At 45.0% G+C, this 27,112-nt stretch overlaps 1 protein-coding gene across 5 annotated transcripts in view; it reads left to right on the top strand.

Annotated features, from left to right (window-relative positions):
* The window catches only part of ENO1 (enolase 1), a 220,188-nt gene that overhangs the window by 14,960 nt on the left and 178,116 nt on the right, over nt 1–27,112 (top strand). For 2 of the 5 annotated variants that reach the window (XM_069610033.1, XM_069610035.1), the window contains exons 2-4: nt 11,320–11,413; nt 20,399–20,494; nt 21,426–21,484. In XM_069610033.1, the coding sequence (XP_069466134.1) occupies nt 11,329–11,413; nt 20,399–20,494; nt 21,426–21,484 (240 nt within the window). In that variant the 5' untranslated portion in view covers nt 11,320–11,328. Of the gene's footprint in view, nt 1–10,555; nt 10,677–11,319; nt 11,414–20,398; nt 20,495–21,079; nt 21,139–21,425; nt 21,485–27,112 lie in introns of those variants that run through there. The other 3 variants (XM_069610036.1, XM_069610037.1, XM_069610034.1) reach the window with 2 other exon arrangements.

The following is a 27,112-nucleotide window of genomic DNA, read 5'->3' as shown; positions in this document are numbered from 1 at the left end:
AAAGTCTAGTGTGAACAATATATGGACTGGGCTTGTATCTTTCTTCCACAGGTTGCCCAGGTGGGGGGGATCTCCACACAGAGCTGTGTTTAACGGTAGTTACCAGTATTCTGCCTATTGCTCAACCACCTTGCTTTCCTTCCTCTCTCTACTGCTGGTTTCCTCTTTATTTTGATGTCATTCTGACCGTATGCACTTTAAGGAGATCTGATAACGTTAGTGGTACCACTTTAGAATTGTCTATTTACCATTGTTGATTTTCGGAGTACAAAGTGAGTTATCGTGATTGTGTATATGACCTTGAATATTATATAAAGACTGTGTTTTAACCGATAGTGTGTGGACATTCCTTCTTGGGTGCTTGGGGATTACACTGTACTTAAGAACCAGCTCGCATCACCTCCTGAGAAGCTAGGCCTTGATTGCTCGACTACGTTACCATAATGGAGAATCTTGGCAGGGGTCTCTGTGCCTCCCCTCGACCATATAGAGAGCGGAAGTGCAAGTCCCCCCTCTGGTCTTTACAGCAATCCCTCCCCTCCAAGGTTCGTAGCGCCTTCGCGGGGCCACTGAAGATAACCAGGGCTGCAGCAGAAGTTGGTTGCCAGGCCTCTTTCAGTCAGGGTTCAGGTTTCTACATGGGTCTCGCAGCTGGACAGGATACTTGGCACATTCAAGTTTCTCCAGGATCTCTCAAGAATGCATGCAGGGGTTCTCTTTTTATCCTAAAAGCCAGGTAGGAGCGAAGACCCACTAGCCAGTAGCAGGACTAGCCCACACACCCCACAGTGGACCACTGGCGGGAACAGTCATGCTTACCACTCAGACACACAGTGGATTTGAGTGAGACTGACCCAGCCCACATCTTGCCTGCAAACACACATAGTCCTTCAGTAGCCCGCCAAAAGCTGCTGCTTTCCCGGACCCTTTAAGTCCTTATAAGGATCTTGCTGGACCCTGAGGCCAGGAAGAAGGCTAAACAACAAGAGGGAAAAAACAGGCAAAAAATCTGTGGCACATCTTTGTTTGACCAGTAGCCAAATGCGGTAAAGCTAAAACAAAATTCCCCAAAAAGTGGGGAAAAGTCACTGCTGCTACCAGCCCATCGTTTAAGCACATCTAGAGTAACCTAAAATCCTGAGTGTTAATATAGGGCAAAACAAAAATGCACCCCATTGCACTGCAGTGTAAGCTGCTTTGTGCAATGATAAAAAGTAACCACAAGTAGAAACATAGTAACACGACTAAGGAAAACACTGTTTCCTAGTACTGATAGCCTGAAGGACAAATCAGTTTCCCCATGTGAGCAAAGGCCAGTGCAGTGAAGCTTAAGGCTTCATTGTACTGCAAAAAGTACAGGTCAGGTTAAAAAATAAAAGCAAAAAGTTTGGGGTTCCATAAAGATGGAAGGAAAGGTGCAGTAAAGATCTTTCCTAACAGAAGTGTCAAGAGGCTTTGGAGTCGATAAAAGAAGGAATTCGCAATGCTAAGAATCTGTGTGGTGGAGGAAGAGTGCATTATGTCACGCCCTAGGATTTCCTGATTCTTGAAATAACGGTTAACTCTAGGCAGCCAATGGGAGGGCGTGGGGAAGAGGGTTATGTAGAAGTTGTGGTTAGTTGGGGAAGTTTAGGATCACCGGTGAAAGGTTTAGGGAATGCTGGTTGGATAGGACATGGTGGAAGTTAGGGTAGGAACATACAACAAACACATCCTGCTGAACATTATCTTTGTAGTTCCCTTGTTTCATAGACCCCCTCTGCTGCACCACTACTGGATGTGTTGAGGTATACCTCACCGCATGCACTTTTCTTTTTTTTTTTTTTTTTACTTTGGTTTTGTTAGCATTTTCTGAATACAGCAAATGGGCCATGATGGACCCTTAAAAAATTGAGCACCCAACCCCGACCCTCCCACCAAATAAATTGCCCCTTCAAACCAATAACAAAAAGAGCTTCCATAAGGCGTCTTTTCCCCGGTGCTTGGGTGCTGAATTGTTTGTCGCCGTCTGTCGGCTGTATAGCGTCTGCTGTGCCCCAGACCGTAGGTCACCCCTCCTAGAGTAGGCTCCACACATTCCCCAACCTTCCCCCGGCACAGTAACATCCCCACAGCGACATCTCCCATCCCCACGTCTGTTGCACCCCATACCAGTTCGCTTGGAATGCACTTAAGTCATTGTTAACCATGACCGTCAATTTATCCAGGAGGAACGTGTTTAATTTATTCAGCCAATTGTCCTTGGAGGCGGTCACTGAGCTCTTCCATTTCTGCGCCTGGGCCACTCCACCCGCCCTCAACATTGCTTCCCACAATCTTGGGTACCTGCGAATTTCGGCTTCCTCCGAGGGAGGCCTAGCAGCATCGTCAGCAGATTTTGTGGTAATAATTCCTCCGTCACCTCCGCCATCCGACCCCTTGCATCTTTCCAGAACTTCTGGACTACTGGACAGTGTCACCACATGTGATCCCCTGAGCCCACCTGTCCACATCCCCTTGGACATTTGGGAGACACCCTTGGGAACATCTTTGACAGTTTCAATGGGTCCCTATGCCACCGTTGCAAAATCTTAAGTTATGCTCCATGTCTGATGTAAATAAGTTCCCATGAAACACTATTTTAAATATCCTTGCCCAATCATCCTCCGACAGGGTCTCCCCTATTAGCTCATTCCAAAACTTGAGGAATCCCCTCCTCTCCACTAGATTTTTGGTGTTCAGGATTTTGTACATCTTGGACACTGACCCCTTTCTCGTCGTAGCCGTGTCCAGTAATATTTCAAAAGGAGTCGGCTTTCTATTCAGATTCTGCCCACATGACTGATCACAGAGAATGCCCTACAGCCGGAGGTACTCGAAAATGGAAATTGATCCCCGCCCAAGAGCCTCCCTCATTTCCTCATAAGAGAGAAATTCACCCTCTTTGAACATTTGCCCAGCCCTTTCCAATCCCATGTGCGACCAGGATTGGGCATTTCGAAACCCCCTACTCCCGAGTTTAAAGTGGTGTTCCCAGAGTGAGGTCATCGGAGAGGGCCATGAGGTTAGGTGAGCAGCCAAGGGACCCTCTTTCCAGACCGCCCAGAGTACTCCAAGGGTTGGGTGGACCTTCAACCTACTTGGGATGAGCCTGCGGGGGACCCACAAGAGATCGCTTACCTTAAGGGGGTGGGCATCCATATCCTGCAGGTAAGACCAATAAGTTCTCATCCCTTCTTTCATGTGTTCCACCAGGACTCGCAATTGGGCGGCACGGTAATAGAGGAAAATCTGGTAACCCAAAACCCCCCTCCTCCCTGGGGAGAGTCAAAATGGCCCACCCATTCCTCTGGGTTTTCCTCTGCCATATAAACTCTTGCACTGCTTTCTGTAGGTCCCTAAAGGTTTGGTCGGGGACAATCGTTGGGAGAGCTACGAAGAGGTACAGCAACCTAGGCAAGCTATTTATCTTTACCGCAGTCATGCGGCCATACCAGGACAAGATCCCTCCCCCTTTCCTCAAATCGGATGTAATCCCTGCCATTGCGGGGCCATTGTTGGTTGAAGCTAATTTAGGAAGGTCCCTGGTAATGAGAACGCCAAGGTAGCGAACGGAGTCCTTCCCAACCACCACTCCCTTATACCTGTCCAGGGGATCCAACCTCGGTCCTGAGCCCTCATGGGAAGTATCACTGACTTTGCCATGTTAATTTTCAACCCCAAAAATTGCCCAAAAGTGGTCATCAATGATAAGAGAGGGGGGAGCGAGGAGTCAGGCTGCACCAGATATACCAGGATATCATCTGCAAACAAAGAGCTTGAACTCCACCTCGCCTCTCCTAATCCCTTGGACATCTGGATGGGCTCTCACCGCTATGGCCAGGGGTTCCAACGTAAGGACGTATAACAAGGAGAGCGGGCATCCCTTCCTCCCCGGCAAAAGGGAGAACGAGTCAGATAGCACACCATTCACTTGGACCCTCGCCTTTGGGGCCCTATATAGTGCCACCACCCAGTTCCTAATGTTTACCCCAAAGCCCATTCTTTGGAGGAGTAATTCCAGGTATTTCCATTCCACCCTATCAAAAGCTTTCTCCGAGTCTAGGGAAAGCAAACTCGCCTCCTGGTCCGACTCTTGGGCATAGTGGATCAGATCTATCGTTTTACGGATATTGTCCGAACCTTGCCTCCCCCTGATGAAGCCCACTTGATCCCCGTGGACCAGTGCTGGCATTATAGCTTCCATCCGCTTCCCCACCACCTTGGCTAGGATCTTTACATCGATATTAAGAAGCGATATGGGCCGGTAAGAGGGGCATTCCGTCGGGTCTTTCCCTTCCTTAGGCAGCACCACTATTATAGCCCCCATCATGGATTCTGGCAGGATTCCCCCCTCTATCACCGCATTAAACACACTCGCTAAATACAGGGCCAGGGTGGAGCGGAACCTTTTGTAAAAGTATACAGTGAAGCCATCCTCACCTGGTGATGCCCCCCCTCATCACGCTAATCGCTTGCTCCACCTCATCCTCCGTTACAGGCCCCTCCAAACCCTCCGCCGCCACCTCTGTCAGGGCCGGGACCTTAATGGCATTCAGAAACCCCTCAATCTGGGCGTCTTCCCCTTTATATTCAGAAGAGTGTAACTTCCTAGATTCGACTGAAGGCCTCACCTATACCCGGGGTGTCGTAGACCATCAACCCCACCCCCCTCCTATAATTTTTCACTGCCTTTACTATTTTACTTCTCTGGACCTCTCTCAATTTCCAGGCTAAAATACTGTCTGCTCTGTCCCCCTTCTCATAATATTTTGGCTTAACCAGCTGAAGGCTCCTTTCTGTTCTATGTAGAAGGAGATCCCTCAACTGTAGCCTGTAATCCTCCAGGTTGGCCGCCCGCTCCCGGTCTAAAGGTACCTCTGAGGGACCCCCCCTGGCTGGAGATGGGCTATTTTTTCTCTCAAAGACCTCTCCAGAGCCTCCCTTTCCCTTTTTTTCTGGGCTCCCATTTTAATAAGGACACCTCATAAGGTCACCTTGAAGGCGTCCCATAGTGTGTGCATGCCTACCTCGCCATTATCGTTCAGTACGAAAAAATCCATTATGGCATCCAAGATCTCCTGAGCCAGAACGTCATCCTTCAGCAGGGAGTCATTACATTTCCATTGCCTTTTACGTGGACTCCGCCATCCACCCACTATGGCAACCGGTACCATATCATGGTCAGACCAGGGGACAGGGTCGACCCTGTGGCCCGAGACAGAGGGACAGGAGCTCATCAACCCGGATGTAGTCTAATCTAGAATACGATTCATGGGTTGCAGAATAGTATGTGAAAGAGGGGTCTCTGGTCCTGGAACTCAGGATTGTGTCCGCCAGACCTAGTTTCGCATTAACCTTCTGGACGGTTCGGCCCATGGCTTCATCCGCCGCCCTAGTAACCTGAGATCCCAGCCGTTTGCTGTCAGTGGATGGGTCCAGGACCATGTTAAAATCCCACCCCCACCGAGCTTTGTACAAATAACTTTAGCCGGGCCCCTATTTCCTCCCAACATTGTGCCTGGCCTTCGTTTGGACTATACACCACAAGATGAGTCAGTGGGGAGCCCTGTAGAGACCCTCTAACCATTAAATATCAGCCTTCCGGATCCCTCATTATGGCCTCCTTGTCGAAGCCCATGTCCTTCACCATTAAAATGGCTTCCCCTCTCTTTTTGGTCCTGTGCGATGCGCAGAATACCTCCCCAATTCTCCCCCACCCCCTGCATTTTGGGTTCTTTCCCCCCGTGCCCAGTGCGTCTCCTGTAAAAAAAAAAGTGGTCAAGGTTGGTCCTTCTAAATTCTCTGCAAACCAAGGACCTCTTGGTAGGGGTGTTCAAGCCCCGCATGTTTAGGGAACCCACGTTGAGGGCCGCCAGACACTCAGCCATTGTCTAAGTTGCCTTTTCTCTATATCTGCACCCTCACCGCACCTTTGTCTAACAGCTCTTGATGATTTTCCCTGTGCCCCCGAACAACCCCCCCACCTCCTCCCCGGGTGAACCTTAAGCTTTTCCCCAACTGCCCCATTCCCCACCCCAAATTCAACAGCCCCAACTCCCCCCCCCCCCCCCCCCCAAGTCCCCCACCCCGGCATCCAGCCAAGTAGTACCACCATCGCAGGCGCTTGGCCGGACCACCAGAATACCCACCCCTGCTGGGCTATCATTGACGTGTTCACCACTGCGAGCCCCCCAAAACTCGATGCCCCTCCGAGATCCCATTATACTTGCTGTTCAGGGGGACCCCAATCTTACATGGACCCCCCGGATCCTCTCCTCTTTTCCATTATTGGTCGGGCGGTCTACCCCTCCTCTTCCATGGTCGTTCTTGGTCGGTGAGGGGAGTATTCAATTTTTTACATTTTCTTGAGCTTGTCTTTTTTTTCCTCCTGTTTCCCGGAGATCCAGGACCGCTCGCCCCCTCCACGATCGACCCCATGGGTCCCCTGCGGGGGGCCGGCTCCGTTACATAGTCCTGGATAGCTCCTTTTATATCTTCCTCGGTGACCAAAGTCGTACGCTGCCCCATATATTCGAATGAGGGAGCCCCATCTATAGCGCACACCCTTCTCCTTCAACTGCTTTAGGGGGTGGCACATTCTACGCTTAGCCAATGTGTACGCTGAGAGATCCTGGAAAATTGAAACTTGCGCGTTGTGATCTCCTGGGCCTTCCTAGCCTCCTCCAGCACCTTAGCCTTCTCCGTGTAGTAATGGAACCGGACCAATCTGGATCGGGGGCCTCCCGCTCTGCCCCGCTCCATGAACCCGGTCAAACATCGGCTCCGTTGTCATCCCAACCGCAAAGAGGAGATTGATAATGTCTCTCATCACTCGACCCAACTCTCTCTCTGTTTCGCCCTGTTTCCGGGACCCCAAAAATTCTGAGGTTATTCCTTCTTTCCCTGTTTTCAAAATCGTCCAGTTGCCTGGTCCTTTCCTCATCCCTCTTTTCCAGGGCCTTCAGCCTCCGGTCTATTTGCACTTCCTGAGTCACAGAAGAAGTTTGATTAGTTTCCAATTGCAACAGTCTGTCCTCCACTTTGCTCACCCTCAGGTCCATTTTTTCAATTTTTTGGGCAATGTCTGATCTCATGTCCCTGATTTCCTCCAGGACTGCCGCAAAACCCCTTTCCATTGCAGAGGGCGACTGTGACGTGGACTCCAACTGGGCCATTCCGCTATCTCGATCCGGGCCTTTACTACAGCTGCTGCCCTCCTGGTACTGATACTCCTGAAGGGCTTTACGCCAGCTCATCCGGCCACCTCGTGTGCCCCACTGCCGGATCTGCCGCCGTCCAGGGGGTCATGAGGCGCCCCCCTCAGGCCCTGCCGCGATACCGCTTCACTGCTCCGGCAGCTGGGATACCGTCGAAGAGTCGGACCGCCCTCTGGGGTCACAGCCACCCTTGGGCGGGCGCACGCCCCACCGTCAACAGGCGGGGGCCACACACCCTGTACACACCACTGCGATATTCCAAGGTCCTCTTTGTACTCCGGGGGAAAGGGGGCCTCTCACATCCACCCCAGGGCGGACACACGCCCCACCAACCACGGGCAGGGGCCTCGCACCCCTTCCACACCACTGCCATGGTCCAAGATCCTCTTCGTATTCCGTGAGGGAGACCCCACACTTGTACTCCTGGGTGGGCACACACCCCACCCACCATGGGCGGGGGCCTCACACCCCTTCCACACCACTGCCACGGTCCAGGGTCTTCTTCGTATTCCGTGAGGGAGACCCCACACATACACTCCTGGGCGGGCACACACCCCACCAACCACGGGCGGGGCCCTCATGCCCTTTCCACACCACTGCGCGGATCCAGTGCCGCCTTCTTCCTCTGGGGGGAAAACCACCAGTCCGACCTCCCGGTCCTCGCCAGGGGAGAAGGCACCTGCCTCTGGCACTCTTGGGAGGTTGCTCGCTGCGGGCGCAGGCCCCGGGGCAATCACCCCCACGGAGTCAGCATGCCCACTCTCTGCACCCCCACTGAAGCCTTTCAATGGTCACAGGCCTCGTGGCCATCCAGGAGCCCCCTTAACTCCCCAGGCCCCGACACCCCTCCAATTGTCCAGTCCTTTCAAACGTCCTCTTGCGGGGATCACCGGGCGAGGGACCACAGGGGGAGGGCCCGGAGGGCCTCCAATCACCCGCTCCTCGGCAGTTGTACCTCCTTACCTCCGGGCCCCCCTCCCTGTCCAACCGTGCCCTTCCTTAATCAAGGACACGCCTTACTCCTGATTCCACCCTTAAATTAGTTGACGGCACTATGGTAGCACACCTTCAGAATCTTAAGCAGTACAGCTACAAACAGTAAGCACATTTAGCAAAGCACATGGAACAACGTAGTGCGTGACCTTAACCGGATACCAGTTGCATAGTACACAGTATCACAAACATGGTGGCATGAATAATAAATGTGCACTTCACTTTACACAATTAGCGTTCTTGGTAATGGAATCCAGCAAGGACATACATGAAGCCTTAAGCATAGCCACATTGACATGAGCACATATTCGCGTTTAAATTGCCCTTTTGGAGTGTGCTGTCGGAATGTCATGTTGCTAGTCACACACCCCTTCTCAAACTTTAATTCCTTTTAGCACACTGGTTTAGCACCATGCTTTCACGTTAAGCGCTGTCGTTTTGTACTTAACTGAGGCCTTGGGTGTCCTTCCAGAACATCCCCAGGCGAAGCAATGCCGGCGTTGAATGTCGAGTGGCCTGTAAACCCCTGTTACTCCTGCATACCAGCAAGCAGAGCGGGCGACTGCTGAGTGAGTGGAAACCGCACATCCGTGTCTTCCTGTTGGCTCCACAGCGTCTCCTGCTCTCTGCTCCTCCCCATGTAATTCACGCCTGTGCCTGCATACTGCCAGAATCACCAGCAAGCGGCATGGGCCGGGGAGGAGTTGATCAAGCCTCGACCTTACACGTGCGCTACACACGTGCTCCAGAGAAGCATCATTGGATTTGTGGTCCAGATTCGAGGTCCCAACACACCGCACATTAGCCTGTGTTTTGACTCTGGCTGCAATATTCTCCATGCCAAACTCCAGCACCCCAGTTCCTCACAATTATCACTGTAGATGCAAGTGTGAAAGGGTTTGGAGCTGTGCTCGCTAAAGGTGTTGGAAAGGAGAAGGCAATTTGTCATGCATACAGAGCGGTAACAGAATGAGAAAGCAGGTGTTCTGTAATTGAGCAGGAGATGGTGTGTTTGTGGGGTATTGAGCATTTTAGATGTGTGGGGTAGGAGTTACAAGCCATTGGTTGAGGTGCTCTTTGTAAAACGAATGAGGGCTACACCTAAGATTGCCAGAATATGTTGTGATTTTTGGGGTGGAGTATGTACCCAGAATTATGAACCGTGTTGCTAATTTATTTTGTCATGGGCACCCTTGGAAGAGATGAGGTAGTCGTGGAGGAAAAGGAGGAAATGGTGGATTAATATGCTGTAGTTAATGAAGAATGGAAGGATGGCTTGGAAGGGGATGCTGTCCTCCGTTGGGTGGTTGAGTGGACGAAGCATGGATGGGCGAACAAGAAAGGGACCACAAATGAGTTTAAGGGGTTTTGGGCTATCAAGGATCAGTTGAAGTTGGAAGATCTTGTGTTGGAGTCTTGGTGGTGCCTATTTGTTTCAGGGAGAAATCGGTGAATAAAACGCATGAGGGGTATGAAGGTGGTGGAACTTTCGTCGGTGTGGCTCAGGAAGGGTATGCATGCAGGCAAAGGAAGGTCAAAGTTTTCAGAACCAAAGGAGATCCTTGAATTGCTGGCTAATGCTGTGAGTGGAGGAGGGGTCAATTTGGAACTTGGATAGAGGGGTTGCAGTGGAGGGTGTGAAGGATACCAGGTCGGTGATGGAATGTCCTGGATTGGTGGATGTTTATGGTGATTGCTGTGGTGTGGTGGCTCTGTAAATTATGTGAGTTCGGCAGAAAACGGTAATGAGGGGCTCTTGTAGTTGCACATAGTGAAGAGGAAGATGGGGCCGGTGTGGTTCAAGGATCACGTTAAATGATGCACTGCTTATCGGTTTGTGTTCTCAGCACATTATTCATGTTTAATGCACTGGTTATCAGTTCTTGTTCTTGGCTTATTCACGAGATTTTCATGAGATTAATTTACATGTGTTCCTTTTCATTTTTGGTGTGCTTGCACCACAGTTATGCTTTTTCTTGTTTTCTTTAGGGTTTGAGGGGTTGGGTGGGGGGGGGGTGGGGAGTGTTGTAGCTGTTACATACATGCTGTGGTCCGCACCATTCTAGAATGGAATGGGGAACGGGAGGTGGTTGGGAGTTGGTCTGAGCGTTGTTGTGTGGTTGGTTGTGCTGCAGGACGTCTATGCCAATAAAGCTTTTACCTTGGTTCTCCCCTGTGTCCCAAATGCTTCAAAAAATAAAATCCCAGGACAGAATGTTGGATTTATTTATATTTATTTTTTTGTAACGTGCCAACATGACTGCAGGCCTCGGGGCGCACAGGTTGTAGTTAAACAAGTGGCATTCCGTCTTTTTTCAGGTTTTTGTTGATTTGAAGGTGTTGCCCCACAGGTTGAGCACGGTACTTACCCCTCACCCAGTGAGATGTGAGCATGGTAACATTTTTAGAATCTTGACGGTCATATGTAAAATAAGAAGCGTAGAGGTAAGTTTCCAATTTGTGTCCACTATTTTATTCAAGGCAATGGTAGAGTGAACGTTGAGAGCAGGTTGTTTGGCATTTTAAGATTATGTAGAAAAGGCAATGTATGGACAACGCTTCAGACCATTATTAGTGGGTTAGAGGGATCACCCAGGGCATATGTAATTTGTGCCGTCATCAGTCACTGTGACTTCATCACGTAAACCATACATATTGCAATCGTGAGTTACTGTTGCAAAGTCAGGACCCTATTACCTTCAAATCATCAAGTTCCCCTGCAATAGAACCCTAACCTTTTGTTTAAGCAATGCTGTAACTCGACCTTCTCCTCCAAAAGACCCTTTGTATGCCTTATTTTACTTAAATCACTGCATATTTCACAAGCATCGGTAGTGGCAGAAGCAGGTTCTTGGTTACACTTTCTTTGCCCTTAGTCGACTTTGTTCTGCCCTTCAATTTTGAAACTTATAGAATGCTTGTAATGTTGGCCACATAACTATTTTACCCAGGCAGCAAATGAGATGTGTGGACATATTGCCTACTTTGTACAAATGTCATGGGTCTGATGGCCTAACCTGTAATATGGTGTGCTCTGTGGAGATATTCTGGACTGACGGTGAAAAATATTGTACTTTCTGTTTGGCAGAAATTCAACATGTCCATTCTCAAGTGTCAAGCCCGTTACATCTTTGATTCTCGTGGTAACCCCACTGTGGAAGTTGACCTCTACACTGGAAAAGGTTGGTCTTGATTTTGCTTATTTCATTTGATCTTTGTTATTTTTTTCTTCACTGCATTTTCACTGCTCTTTCAATTCGTTAGGGTTTTCTAGTACTGCTGTCTGCTTTGGGCCAGAGGATAGTACACCTCTGTGTGCTGCAAGAAGTGGCAGTTTCTTTGCACCTCCCGTGTGAGGTATGCACTTTAATTTGGCAACAGAATAAACTGCTATTTGGGTGTGTATAATACACACATTATACTCCCACATGTCACTACTTATTGAATCCCTACAAATGCCTAGTGCTTCTGACCCGTGAAACTGTGCTAAACGCAGGTTATGAACTATTTAAAATCTGATAGGGGCAGCATTCAGACTATCAAAATAATTGTCCACATGAGTTAAAGGCATGGTCTAGTAAAAAAATGTATTTAAAAAAGGCCTGATTCTTTTACTAGTGTATTGTGCATACAAAATTGCAGTTCTTTTTTTAGTGTGTGTGTGGCGGAATGCCATATGCAAGGGTCAAATGGACAGATTGTTTGGTTTTTAGCAATAGTGATGCGGATAGCTCTCTAGAAAGTCAATGTACACATGACTGCGCTTTTTTTACTGACACCTCTCAGCAGCTACCCTGGGTTTTGACATGAGTCAAGAAATGCATGCCAGAAACCAGTGGAGCCAAATGTCCAGCATGCCAGGATCTACCTTTTTAACTGTGGGCAAACGGGAGCCTACATTATGTAATTGTGATCCCCAGTATCTGTGGCAGATAAGAAATCTAATGGAAGCTATGTCTGATTAGAACATGATCATCTCTGGGATGGCAGTTAAATTGGCAAAAACCCATTGGTCTTTTTTGTCACCTTAGTGGACAGTGCTCATTCTTGACCGTGTTTTCAGTTGTCTAGGCTGGTTTCGCCCAAAGCCAACATTTGGGTCCCACCCAGGAGACACTCTTTGATTCCCCCAGGAGAAGGTTAACCATGTGCATTGCTTCCATTTCCATTGTAATTATCACCCCATTGGTGATTGCTGCCCCATATTAAAAATGGTATAATTTCTTTTGAATTTTAAAATAAATATCTTATTTTCACCGGCCTGGTTCATGGTCCATTGTGACCCGGTGTATTTGAAAAAGGGGGTGTGATAAGAGTTGTATACCATCTCAAATTGAATTTGCATAAAATAAGAGGCATATCAATTGAGCGCTACATCCTAGGCTGATACCCAGTTGTGCAGGCACGCCATCATGTCTTCTTCCGACTTCATTTTAATCGGGAAAAACATTTTATCTTCCTTGTCGTGCTTCTCAGTCAGACATAACATAATTTAAAGACTACTTCCCCATAGAAGGAAGGAAGTGCGCAACTACTGATTCTACCCTTACCAACAAGGGCCTGCACTCCTTGGACGGGAGTGGTAAAAGATGTCAAATTGACAGTAACATTCATAAACATAAGGAAAAACGGCGTTCCTAAATTGAGGTTTGTTGCTCCAAGCGAGAACAGTCCTCTGATAAATCTAAAATGGACACAAAAGGATTTATTATTATAAGTGGAGCTAGCAAATTCAGGGTAATTCCTGAAACAAAGACCGCTGAGCAGTCTGTATATGGGGGAAATTGTGGAGCAAAGTAGCATTTCTAAGTCTTTCCCACTTATTAATATAGCACAATCGTGCATCATGACGAAACCAGTGTCTCCTGCCCATTGCAATCCTAGTATGAACCCACATGTGGCTGACGCCTCAAGGGAGGTAGTCTGCTCAGTTAAACAGTAGCAATAATACTGAATCTCACGCTTGCATTCTAAGTACCTTGAGGAAAGCCTTGGAACATGGCCTTATTACTTCAGAGGCCCTAATAAAGGAACTCAAATCAACTGGGGGTGAAATGTTAACTACAATTGGGCAAACAAACTACTGTTCCATTGTGTGTAACAGCTCTGATTAATAGTACAGGCCCTAGTTACAGCTTACGAGGGGATACCGTATTCAGGGCTAACCACTGTTTCTGAGACTGCTCACAAGTTGTTAAATGGTACGATTGCTCATGCTTTAAAACTACAAATTCCTTGAAAGATGTTCAATCTTCCAGTACCGAATTTAATATAATTGGTCTGGAAGGAAAGGTTGGGATACTAGGCGATGCTAGAATAAATCGCAGTTATTTTCTTTAATTTCCTGCATCCCTCAGTTAAGAATATTAACCACAGCCGACTTGACAAGCTTTTTTTTTCCCTTGCTCGACAGAACTACAAAATGATATGTTGCCTACCATCGGTAAACGTGCTCAAATTCATTTGGCCATATAGATCTGAGCTGATGGAGCTAGGATTCACACTACATGCATTTAATGATGAAACGATTGCGCAGGAATTCTTGCACCTCCACTACCTAATCAGGGTGAGCTTGGGGGAGTAACTCTGTGACGATGTGAACACCGATGATGAGAACTTATGTATTTCACAATTGATGGCCATTGCGGGGAAACATAAGGAGATGACATGGGTGGAGCCCCTTTTGAGAACTATGCTGAATACTAAAACGGTGAAAACATCAAAATAGCTATATGTGAAAAAGGGGTTTACAATCGGAACATGGAGTTCATGTGGGTTCCATAACCTTTTAAAGTGGTCGGCTTGTCTTTTGCCCACCCAACTTCCGAATGTAATGCTGATCCAGGAAACAATGAAAACGAATGCACTGGTATTGCAAACTTATTGCTCACATGCAACTAGAGCAAAAGGACGTCCCTGTGGTGGATAAGCCATCGCTATCAATAATACTGAATGTCATACTGAGCTCATGTATGAATATGATCATATTTTAGCTTTCGCTCTAACTCTAGAAAAAAAGTAAAAGCAATCCACCCTTATGAGTGTTTTTGTATTGGAACCTACTTAAAATGACCATCGATCAGATGTTTGAGATTGACAAATGTCTAGAATATGCAATGTTGCAAGAGTGACTTCGAAATTATTATTGGTGTAGATTTTAACTCGATTGTAGTACGAGATCGGTTTTACTTTATGTCCAAACAAAGGAAAGGGACAAAATGAAAGGTAATAGATGGGTGGCATACTTCGACGACTGGGCAATTAATTTAATTGAATGTAATGAGGCAGGCGCACATTAGACATGGAGCCGGGGTGCGTATCTCTCAATGATTGACTATTTTTGTATCTCTCAATCGCTCCCTTAGTGGACCCAGTAATGGTACAAGAGATGAATTATAGTGATCATGCTCCACGATTGCTATATATTGATATTGTGCATTCACGACTGGATGTTGCAAAATTGCTGGATTTACCTGAGATACACCAGGCTAACATCTCACTTAGAAAGAATCCTGGGTTGTGTAAACAACTTGATTATAGGGGGACTCTAGAGTTGAATGATTATTCACATGAATACTTTATATGGGAGTTATTCAATCCTGCAAAGGGAGTTGATCGTTTCCAACTTAGTAAAGCGGTAACATACTTGAAATCAAAACAGAAGTCACACGAAGAGGGCAACATTCACCTGTTTGATCTTATGTGTAAAATGCTAAAAAGAGAAAAGAACAGAAATTTGAGAACTCTAAAAAGGGAACAACTCGGTACCTTGTAGTTTCACTATTTAAAAAAAATCTGATTTTGCAGAAATATGAAAACACAAGGAACTCTAATATTCATATTAAAATTGTGCACTTACAAAATTGATCTGTCAAAATGATTCGAGGGCCATTTGGCAAGCAATTAAGCAATCAAATTGAGATTCTGTGAACATCATTTCAGCTGAGGTATGGAAAGCATATATCACAATTAAATATGAACTTCCAGAACGTTTTAAGAACTGCAGATATCAATATACACAAATTAATGAAATGCAAAAATTGAACTGGTCGCTAGCGGATATTGAATGGGCAATTGGCAGGCTATCTCATTCGAAAGCTGGAGGACCTGACGGTATACCGCCTTGCGTATACAAGGCAGATCCTGCGCTATGGGCCAGAATTCTTAAAATTAAATTTGATCTAATTGTTTTGTCTTGTAACATTACTCAGTCATGGGTTACTTCTGTGATACCTATATTTAAAAAACGGGATCCAACTAAACCCGACAACTCCCGCCCGATCTCCTTGATGGATACTGTTGCTAAAATCGTTGCTGTTCTGATATTGCATGAATTAGAAAAATATATTGCTCAACATGATTCTTACTCAAAAGCTCAAACAGGTTTCAGGAAAGGAATGAGTACGATACTAAACACAACTGTTATGTCACATATACTAGCTGGCACAAAAATTAAAGTGGCTTGCCCGGTCTATATGGCATTTATAGGTATGGCTGCTTTCAAAAGTGTGGTAAGTAACCTGTTATGGAGGAAGTTGGACAATTTGGGCATTCCCGCTGTATTCATATTCTGAATAATCCTACTCAAACGCAAAGGTGCGACAACCGAGTCAGTAAGAAGATATCTCAGACTAAAACAGGGTTGTAACTTAGCAGCCACTTTACTCAATCTTTACCCGAGTGATCACGAGTAATGGAAAGAGAATTATTTTTTTTTCTATAAAACTAGGTCTTGCACGTCTCCATTGGTTAACATTTGCTGATGTCCTCCTATTCAATCCTACACCATCAGGATTACAAATGAAACTACACCTTTTTGAATAGTTTGCCAATTCCCACTATCTCAGACCCAACGCCACAAAAACCTATATGATGGTTTTTAACTCAAAGAAAAAGGTGAAGCAATATCGGTGGGTGATCGATAATACATCAATTCCTCAATCATCTGATACCATCTATCTCAGGTATTATATTACTAATACTTCTTCTTTTACAATACCGACCGAAACATTTTACTTGAAAGCAAGACCTCTACTTTTACCAGTTAAAGGTGAATCTTAGGAAGTACTGTATATTCTCTTTAGTCTCCTTAATTGACTTCTTTAATCTTAAGGTCAAATTAGCTCTCCTATACATCATTGACATGTGTGTGTTAGAGCTGAATAATATCTGGATATATTGCAAGGGCGTCTATTGAAATCTGCCTTGCACCTGTCTCCAGCAATTCCAAAATGCATAATTGGACATGAGCTCGGTCTTGTCTCTCTTGTAGAAGAGTGGCGTGCTCTGTCTAATTATGCTAAAATGGTTGAGCCACCAGGATTTTCAGCATGTGATAATGGGAAACAGTATTGGCTCTATCAAGCAATTCCATGAGAATATGCAAGAGTTTTGGGTGAACTAGATGTTACATTTTTAGATCTAAGTACTAGACCAGCATATGTAAACAATAGACGAATTAAGCAGTTACAGTACATATAGAAAATATGCCAAGTATACCAGAAAGAGTTCTGCGCTGTAGTTATCTAAGTGTATTTCCATGCAACATTACACATAGATGTTATATGCGCTTCAAACTAAATAACTTTTATACAAGAGAAAGGACAAGACACTGGGAAAGAGCAAAAGGGGAGGAATGTGCAGCGATTTGTCGTTTCCTGTCATGTACTGAACCAAATTAAACCCTTAAACACTAAGTGTTGGAATGTTTCTATTTTAGACTTGTGAGAACAAACCTTTTAATGAAATTCGCCAATACTAAGTTTGAAGAATGTCTTGAATCTCTATGGACAAGGATGATGCTCGGTATCCAGAACCTTGATGTTTGCATTGGTCCGGTTGTTAAAACATATTGAAAGTGAATTGGAAATGCATGATGAAATACATGATTGTAGGACTATCAGCAATGGATCATTAACCGTATAGTGATGAGCTTCTAATATTCAGCAAGCAAATGTGTCTTGCACTTGATGTAAGAATATAGTTTAGAATGAACTAATTCATGCATTGAACTAACAAAATCCGTCTTCCTTTTTAAACTGCAGGGGGATGGTGGGTGCAGTTTTTTTTTTTAAATGCTTAAACTTAATGTTAATCATCCAGTCATTGCGAGGAAAAATAAATCGTAAGTGCTTTAGGTTAGACAGACTGCCAAAAGGTGTCCTTTTTTTAGTGTCCTATGAGTTGAAATGTCTTTACCACTAAATGGTAAACATGTAGAACTGTGGTCACTCCATTGAAGCAGGAGATCCTTGCACGTGTGTTTCTGTGAGTGGATGTAATTCGGTTGGAATTCTGCGACAGTGTTGGAAATCAGGTTTTATTGTCTGATATTTTGCCTGCACCAAAGCCAGATATAGCTTACAGGTTAGATACAGCACTTGAGGTTTATGCAGGAGGTAATGAATACACATGCCCTACCTTGACGTTTTTGCAACTGGTTGTAGTCTTCCTAATGCCAAAGGACTCTGCTGCCCACTGCATTTCTCCAATTATGGTTAAAAATCCAATTATGATGGCAACTATTCTTTGTTCTTTTCCCTGTTTCAAGTTTATTCTTATTTCCTGGCAGACTGCTTTCGTAGTCCCAATGTTTAAAAAGAGCGACAGACAGAATCTTGACAAATGATTGCCCTCACACCCTTCTGCACACCCGTTCTAAAATCTTTGATTCTCTTGTAGTTACACAGGTTGAAGCTTGGCCCTCAGGGTCTGATCGGTTGGACATCTGTTAGTCAGGAATTAGAAAAGGTGTAGGGACCGGATAGAACTGTCTTTGCTCTTTAGTAAGTGTTAACCTACTTCTTAACAAAGGCATCACGGCTCTGAACAAGAGGAGGCAGACCGACCAGATCCTATTAGATAACAGATCCCCCTTACTGACCACCAAATAGGAGCCTCATCAAGCTGGAAACAGAAGCATCTTCAGCTTCTGTTTTTTTCCAGTAGTCCAGGGATTTTGACCTGTCTTAACGTATTTGTCAGCAGAGCCAAATTATGGAGACAACTTGCTGTGACTTGGCTATGCCGGCTTCTCTGTTGGCTATATTGGTTAATCTTCATGCCAATTCATCCTTAACAATTAGATTGGACATGTATGGCAAAATGTCGGGGGGGGGGGTGGGGATAACTACTTCTGACGCCCTGTGACCAGGATGTGTCCTTGCCCCTGCTTTGTTTGACATATATTTCTGATTTATTGTCCTTTTTTATCAAAGGTAAATTGTTTTCCTCTAAGCTTTGCTTTACAGCTTTTCATTTCTTGGCATATGCCGATTTGGTTTTATTTCATCGAACCCCATAGATTACAGAAATCTATTAGTGCCCTTGAGAGATATTGTACAACTGATGGTCAATATATGTAAAACAAAAGTCCTTTTAAATATAAGCTACCCGGAAGCTTTTGTCCTTTAATTGGCATATTGTTAACTCTTGTTTAGACTTAGTTAAGGACTTTACTTCTCTGGCATTTAGGATCTCCTCCAAAACCCTGTATGGCTGAACATCTTGCATCAGGTTCTCTTCGAATCCCAAATGAGGCTCGATTGGAGTTAGCCTTTTTTCTGCTCTTCCTCGTATACGCTATTATAAAACTTGGGTTGTTCCTTTCTTATGTGTGGCGGAGTCTCGAACTGCCTGGAGGGATATCCTCTGGGGAAAGGTCCTCGCCTTAACAAATTCTACCCCTTGTGTGGTGGTTAGGGTAGAGTTGGGAATAACATCACTGAAAGCTAGAATTAAGTGGCAAAAGATCTTTTATTTCAGAAAATGTGGGATTTTATTCCCTATCCTCTGTACTTTGACTCACTTGTGAGTCGAGACGGCAATGTTTTCAGTCTGGGTCAACACTTGCAATCGTATCCTTTTTAGATTTTGGTGCAACCAGGGAGGATCTAATTGTGAACCCCCTTGTCGGACTCAGACTGGTGTCAAACAGCTGATTCAGTGTCCTCTTGTTTTTTTCTGACTTGGGGAAGAGCTTGTATAGCCACGTAATTAAGTGCCCTCCGAAGCTTGCAGGCTTTAATTCTATGCGAATAAGGTTACATTTAACCAAGACTCATGAAATATCACAAGTAGAATGAACTTGAACAACTCTGCATCTGTCAACCTTTCTGTTGTGTAGAAATGCTTGAACACTGGGTTGTGAACTGTCTTGCGTTACGTGAACTACAAGCATTAACGTTTGAGCATTTTGTTTCAGGTATATCGCCTGTCTATATGAGGAGAACTTGGCACCGAATTTTAAACTGGCACCTGATCTTTGTTCACTGCGGTCACAAATGTTACATTTTGTCAGTAATGCTTAAATCCTGATTCTCTTTAACAATATTACTAATCTTGTTTTCTCAGTTAGGGCATTAATTGTGACTTCGTATTCCGGTTGTTGCATTTTTCTATTTACTTATTAGTACGTTTAATTTGTTCTTATGCTGTAACAAATTGTGTGAATTATTTTTAACAATTACACAAATAAGTGTACTAAAGGAGTGTAGTCCTGAATGCCAAAGGACTCTGCTGCCCATTGGATATTTAAAAAATGTAACTTTCCAGACACACTGGGGAAGATTCACTTCAGACTCCAAAGCCTTAAATGGGGAGGATAAGAAACGTTTATAGGTAAGTAATCCTTCCTAAATGCACTGATTTGAAGCTACTCTTTCCTTCCCTTCTGCTCATGTCTTAAGACATTTACAAAGAGGTTTTAAAATGCTCCAATAGGTTCTTCCCTTTGGCTTACTCAGTTTTAGTTAGATCAACCCTACTGGAACCACTCATAACGTATTAGATTTTGGAATTCTAATTTGGTTTTTCTACACAGTCATGAGCAAGGGTGGTCACCAAAATGTCAAAATTATCTCTAGTGAGTTGCGGTCTCCTTGGACTCACTGACGATTCTTGAAGTAAACCAATCCCAACAGGCCTGCGTGTGGTATACATTCACTAAACTGGGATCTAATTCGGATGAAATGCAGCAAAGTATGGTGGGTTCTCTGCAAGCCCTTCATGCTGCACACTCTGCCTGTCTCGCCAGCGGCTGCTATACAGTTTAAGTTGCTTTCCTGCCCTGGTGGTCCTTGGTGTGTAGGGTTTGTTCTCAGAACTCTGTTCTTGATCCTGATCTTATTGTGCTGCTAACAGATGGGATGCTGTTCTGACTATTGCAGGTCTTTTTCGAGCTGCTGTTCCTAGCGGTGCCTCCACTGGAATTTATGAAGCCTTGGAACTTCGTGATGAGGACAAGACCACCTTCATGGGGAAAGGTAAGACCAACTGGTTCGCCTCCTATCTCATCATTATTTTCTAAATGGATGTCATTGTGAAATATGGGTTATGTACAAGTCTGAACATGGCTCGAATTGCAAATATTGTTCCATGTTGAAGATGTTGCCATTGCTTACTTCATTTTCAACCACCTTTGCAGCAGTCTGCTTTTAATTGTATATTATCTCCTTTGTCTGCACCCTCTTGAATCGAACATTCACCAGTTACTATAACAGTTGCTATTCAACCAACATTCTGCTTGGTGGTGTCTCTTGCAACTACTAAATATGTGCTGAGACTAGCCCCCCCCCTTACCGCTACTAGTCGTTATTGTTTAATGACTGTCATACATAATTTCCCTTTTGAAAAAACTCCAGGCTCCTGCATAAAGGCTCTAGGCTGCTTTTACATTCTGGAAGTACTACTGATGTCTGTCACCTATGGCACCAATGCTCTGGGCATGGCAGTTTTTCTTTACAAGAGATCACATACACTGCTGTACAGCAGCTCCCTGATTTGCATTTTCCTTTGCCTCCGTTCATTTTTCCACCTTCTCTCTCCCTCCTACATTTGGCTTTGATCAGGTGTCTCCAGAGCTGTGAAATATGTTAACGAATTCTTGGGACCTGCTTTGTGTACTCAGGTAACAGATGTGTGCATTTATGGTTATGATGTTCGTTCTGGTGAATGCATGGGTTTTACAGACTAACCTCTCCATGCAGGCATTCCTAGATGATGCACGTCTACTGGCCGCTGTGACTTGTAGGTATTCTAGTGCACAATGTGTGCTGCCTTATAATGCCACCACCAAGCTTCTCCCACAGTGATCTGTACTATGTACATCTTTTGAGAAGGGTGGTCCTCTAGCAATGCCTGTCGTGCTTTTGAGTGGTGAGTTGGTTGAGTGACTGATATGCTTGTTTTCTCTAGGTGTCTCAAAAGCTGTTGACCACATCAATAACACCATTGCACCTGCTCTGGTCAACAAGGTAGGAGCTTGTCTTACTAACCCATAATGTCCATGATGTGCATGCAGCTTGTCCTTATTATTTCAGGTTCACAACATCGATCAATGTACGTGCTACATATTATCCCAAGAGGCTATGTTTTTACAAGCCAGTCTCCATTCTCAGACAGTTGGTTGAACTTCTCTACCTTGGCCTCATCTCTGCCTGGAAACTTGTTTTCGTACACCCCAAATGCTCCCCTCCTTATGTGGGTCTTTATATTATCTTTGGTTACCTATTTCTGACATTACCTTTGCATGCATGTTCTTCCCTCTCAAGGCTTTACCCTATACTGTGTGCTTTTTATCTGCGCTTACATGCAGTTTATGGTACACTGAAAGCATCTAGGCCTAGCTCTCCTGAGTGCCATTACAGAAAATGGCAAGGGTATGGCAGACTTCATTTTTAGCCATGGGAATGAGGTTTTTGGTGCTTTCGACTTAATTGCCTGGTCACTGTTCAGGAGCTCAGGCCTCGATTATGATATAAACTGCTGACATTTTGCATGCATATGACCAATCATGGGCAGTAAACTGCATTATTGGATTGCAGTGTTTCTTGCTCTTTTATCTTTCCAAATGTGTTGGTCTAGCATAGGATTCTTCATTCACTATGCTGGTTATGGCTGATGGTGAGTTATAGTTTACATCTGGAGAGCAAACGTTTGCAGACACCTGCCCTAGCTGGACAGTCCTACAAATGTCACATGGTATAATGAAACCAAATTATGAAGGTCATGACAGCCAGCACTTTGCATGTCCTTGTCAAGAGTAGTGACTGGTTGGTCAATTACAAGAGAACACGTTAGTTATTGGCCAACTACAGGGAGTCTTTGAAACATAATCTTCAATTTTATGTACTCCCTTGATTAAGTTTGCTCAGTGGAAAATGGTGTTTGCGATTTCAACTGAAATATGCCTGGTGTGCTGGTTTCTCTGCACAATGTGCCTGAATCTCTGGTAAGGAGTTCGATTTAGGTGACCATAGTTGTCTGAAGATGGCTCCATTCAAGTGACTGAATTCCCCTCAAAGTGGAAGAAAAGCAAAGCGGTCATGAATGAAGAAAGTAATGCTAAAATAAGTACAATGTTAAGATGTTAAAGGTGAGGAAGAAAAGACTCAAAAGCTGAACAGACCCTAGAGATCAGATGGACAGTTACATGAGAGGTACTGACTAGGAGGTTCAGTAGACGTAGACTTCATTAATTTCCCTGTTTATAATTAGTCATGTCCCCTTGCATCAATACAGAGTAGTGAATCTGCCCTGCACATGCGGCCCCCAACTGCCCATCTTGACCTGAACAGGCAGCAGCTGCACGTGTTTCATTTGACACACTTAACAAACATTTTAATACTTTCTTTCAAATACCCAACTAGCCTTGTTCATGTATTGCAGTGTACTAGCCAGGTTTATATCTTTATAGTGTTTTTGAAATGCAAAACAGAAAAACCTCCCCCACCCTTTTACATGAAACCACATTGAAATGGACCAATTTAGTTCAAACCGATCTTGGTGACAACTAATCGATGTTCAGTAATTTCAGTCGTTACAGGTTTAATGGCAATATGAAATCCTCCTTCAGGAGTGTCAGGACTTTGAAACCAGTCTGAGCAAAAACCTAAATAGTCCTGCAGCAGTGAGTAAGTTATCCATTCTAATGCTAGTGCCATAACTTTTGTATCCAATCAGGAAATGTGGGGACCTTTTAAATCCATTCCACCCTTGGGCAATCAAAAGTAAAGCTGCCTTTCTAACTTCCCTTTCTTGTGGTGTTGCCTCTGGCTCCCTCAACCCCAGGAGATATACCCTGAGCAAAGCTAGGGATGGGATTCTAAACATTCCCTGAAGGGACTCTTTATCTTCCCCCAAAAGTACTGTATCTTAGGGCAACACCACCAATTGTGCAACCATAGGCCTCATTCACCACTGCTCATCCAACACATGGGGGACGTCTGAGTGTAGGTCTTGTTGGCTTACCAGGGTAGAATGCATTTGGATCATTAATTTATACCATATTTCACTGATTTGGATGGCTTGCGCCTCTTTGGGAATGCTCAAGAGCTCCCAGTGCTCTTAGGGTTGTCTTAGTTAAAATCTCTTCACTGTTTACTCATGTACGGCCATTCCTCCTCTGGTAGTGCCTCTTGCAGTAACCTGTAAAGTGACAATCTTCTAGACCATGATAGGGTCACTAAGAATTTTTCAAAGCCGGTACAAGCCCTGGAAGCAGCTTCTTAATGGGATTGGAGATTCAATGTTGGCACTGGAAATGATGGTGCTCCCTTTCCTAGTTGAAAATATTATTTAGTCTACAAAGGGTCTAATTACAGGTCCTTTAAAGAGGTCTGTCACTTTGAGGCATCCAGCCTCCTGCCATGATTTTAAGTTGCCATCGTCCAAACCTGGGTAGAAATGTGCATTTCTGAACGGGGAAAGTAATGCTGTATTTGTGATTTCCTTCGGTGAGTCCCAAATGTCCCCCACTAGCCATGTCATTTGACCTGGTCACATATTTCTTGGTCTGCCAGATTTAGGGGCCAACAAAACCTAATCTAGTGGTTGCTATATCCATCTTGGCTTAAAACTTTTTGTGTTTTATAAACCACTCCTTGATGAGACAGATCAGGGCAGCTTCATAATATGGTAGAAAGAATAGACCCCCTTTGTTCCTAGGAGCCATACAAATCTTGTGGGAGTCTGTCTCCTACCCTTCCAGACAAATAGTCTAGTTAATGCTTGACTGGGGGATTGGATCCCGTATGGCCTGGAATAGAAACGGCACCCTTAGGCAAGGATTACCATTTTAAGAGGCAATTGCCCTAATTATCAGATCAAGAGTGGGCCCCATCTGAGGAGTTTATTTTGCGCAGTATAGTCTGGAAGTTTGCAGCATATATCTTTTTGACTGTATTGGTGTGCAACAGCCCCCCCAAATATTGGATGCCTTTGCTCGACCATGTACAGGGTGAGATTGACCTTGCTACTTTTAGCGCCTCTCTGTAGAGTCAGTTGAAGGATCTATTCTGATTTATTCAGGTTTACTTTCAAGTCTACCACTTCTCTAATCGCCTCAAATCCCGCTGCACTGATGGCAAAGATCCAGCTGAATCAGATAGTGAGTAACAGTCTGCGAATGTTGAGACTTTAAGGTCTGCCTCTGCAAAAGGATCCTTATAATTTCCTCCACCTCTTTCAGTTGAAGTAGAAACTGTTGCAGAAATGCTGCAAAAAGTAGGGTGGGTCAGAGGGCAGTTTTGCTTAATGCCGCTTTGTAGCCCAACCTTATTAACCAAGGCATTGTTGACCAATAGCCGCATGGAAGGAGTGATCTAGTTAGCCTGCACTATGCACATAAATGGATCTCCAAATCCCATGTGATGAAGGGTTGCGCAGAGAAAGGACCACTCCACTCGATCACATGCTTTCTCAGCATCTAAAGAAGACCACCACTGGGTGTCCCTTTTCTATGCTTTCTCAGTTAAATAAACCTCTTTCCTCACATTGCCAAAGGTTTGATGGCACCTTACATACTGATCTGCATCATTCAATGCCAGAAGGAGTGTCCAATATGTTAATACTTTGAAGTAGATTTCTATCTTTTATAGCAGAGATCTGGTGGTATGAGCCACATTTGGTTGGGTCTTTATTCATTTTCAGAATCAGAACTACCTTTTCATCCTCCATTGATGCTGTGATCTGCTATGACAAGCAAAAGGAGTACAGGCTAGTCCGTTTGGATGCCAACAAGTCTCTTTTATTAAAAAAAGACTGGAAAACAGTCCGGACCTGCTGATTTGCTGTTTCAGAGGCTTTTATGAGCCCACGTCCCAACCTCTTTCTGTTATTGCTGCTTCCAATCTTTCCCTATTATCTGGGCTGGGTCTGCGGAATGGGCAGAGCTCTTGTGGTTCGACAGGGGGAGTGAGAGGTATAAAGTGCTTCATAACCACCTGGCCAACACACTTGTAATTTTCTTGGTGCTTGTAATTGTTACCCCCCCTCTTTTCCTACTGAAGACCCGATCATCTTGTATCCCTTTTGTCTTCTTGAGAGCCGTGTCCAAAAAGTTGTCACCTTGTTCGCATGCACATAGTTTCGGTGCCTGGCATATAGTAGTGCTTTCTCAGTATGCCCAATTTGTATCCTTTCTAGTTGCAATCCTCCTAAATGTTCTACGGTTGGCTCTGGAGAGATTTCTTTCCAAGTGTCTTTGTTTAAGCAATTTCCTCTCGAGGCTCTGCTATAGGGTGATCAACTGCCTTTGAGATTTGATTTCAAGGATATCAGTGGGCCCCTGATAACTGCTTTGAATGCATCCCATGTCACACTAGTTGTCGATTTTACTCAAGTAACTGTTCCTACCCTTTATCTTCTTGGTCAAGAGCATTAATTTCAAATGGGAAGTTCCATCTCCGCAACCCTCTTTCCCTTTGTGGTAGGAGAAGCGGTTGGACTGAGGTGTGATGCAAGAAGGTCCTATTGATGCTTCTTACACCCAGCCAGGCAGAAGATCCGAGACCCAAATAGTCTTTCCTCGAGTGTCATATGGATGGAGAAAAGTGAAATCCCATTCCTGTCCCCTCATCTTCCTTCAAACGTCCCTAAGGTTCAACATTTCCGTTGCCTTTTTCAGTGCTGTGGATGCATTACCGCCCCTTTGTGTTCTCTTGACTTCTATCCAAGATCAGGGACCAAGCCAGGTTAAAATAGCCCATCAAGATTGTCACCTTTGCCAAACCCTTTCAGTATAGAGGATGCCTCAAAGCTGTCTTGAACAGCGTTTTGAGGCATAGATTGTGAGTGAGGCGCAGTTTTAACCACTCTATCCTATCCCTAACAGTGCAACAACCTTTGCTTCCAGCCAAAGCATGAAAGATCTTGAAGTAGTGCTTAAGCCTCACTTTGTTTCTGGCCTGACTGAGCAAATGTCTCCTGTAGGGCTACAATCCTTTTTTGGTTTCTAAGCAAGTGATCAACTTTTTTAATCCAGTAGTTCATCCCCCCATAATATTTTAAGAGCAAGTATTTTGATCATTTGGTGGGTCTTCTCTGTTGGAATTACTATGGAACCTGGTTGTCGCGCCCAGCTCATCGCCTGTGCACTGCCCCACATCTACCGAAAATATAGATTCATAGTAGTTTGTCCCCATCTCCTCGCTGGTCTCCCACCCCCTCTCCCATATCAGAACCCATTGAAAACCACTAACCAACAATTTCAAAATCAAGGCTCATAATACGTGGCCTCTGAGTTCTAAGCTCTGTTATTGACGGTGTAGATCCAACTTGTGGTAGGGCACTGTAATCCCCTCAAGTTTGAGTCAAGAATGACCTACAAGATCTGCTCCCACACAAAAGCAGCCAGAGAAGCACAAGTCTACACTCTCCTGAGATGTCACAATTTGGACTGGGCTCAAACTTTCTCCTAAACCACCCACCCATGTCCATTTCTGTTGTCTGCAAGGAAGGGTCCCAGTGTCATGGAGGCCCATCGCCCAAAATGTCACCAAACCACCTATGAATGCATGACTTTGTGGTCTTTGTTGCCTGCGTCCTCTGGCCTCGCACAGAAATAAAAGGTTGGTTTGTTCTGGGGAGTGTTCTGTCTATTG

Source organism: Ambystoma mexicanum, chromosome 8 (assembly GCF_040938575.1).
Source record: "Ambystoma mexicanum isolate Mex_15411 chromosome 8, UKY_AmexF1_1, whole genome shotgun sequence".
NCBI classification, from domain to species: Eukaryota; Metazoa; Chordata; class Amphibia; order Caudata; family Ambystomatidae; genus Ambystoma; species Ambystoma mexicanum.
This window is presented reverse-complemented; position numbering and strand designations above follow the sequence as displayed.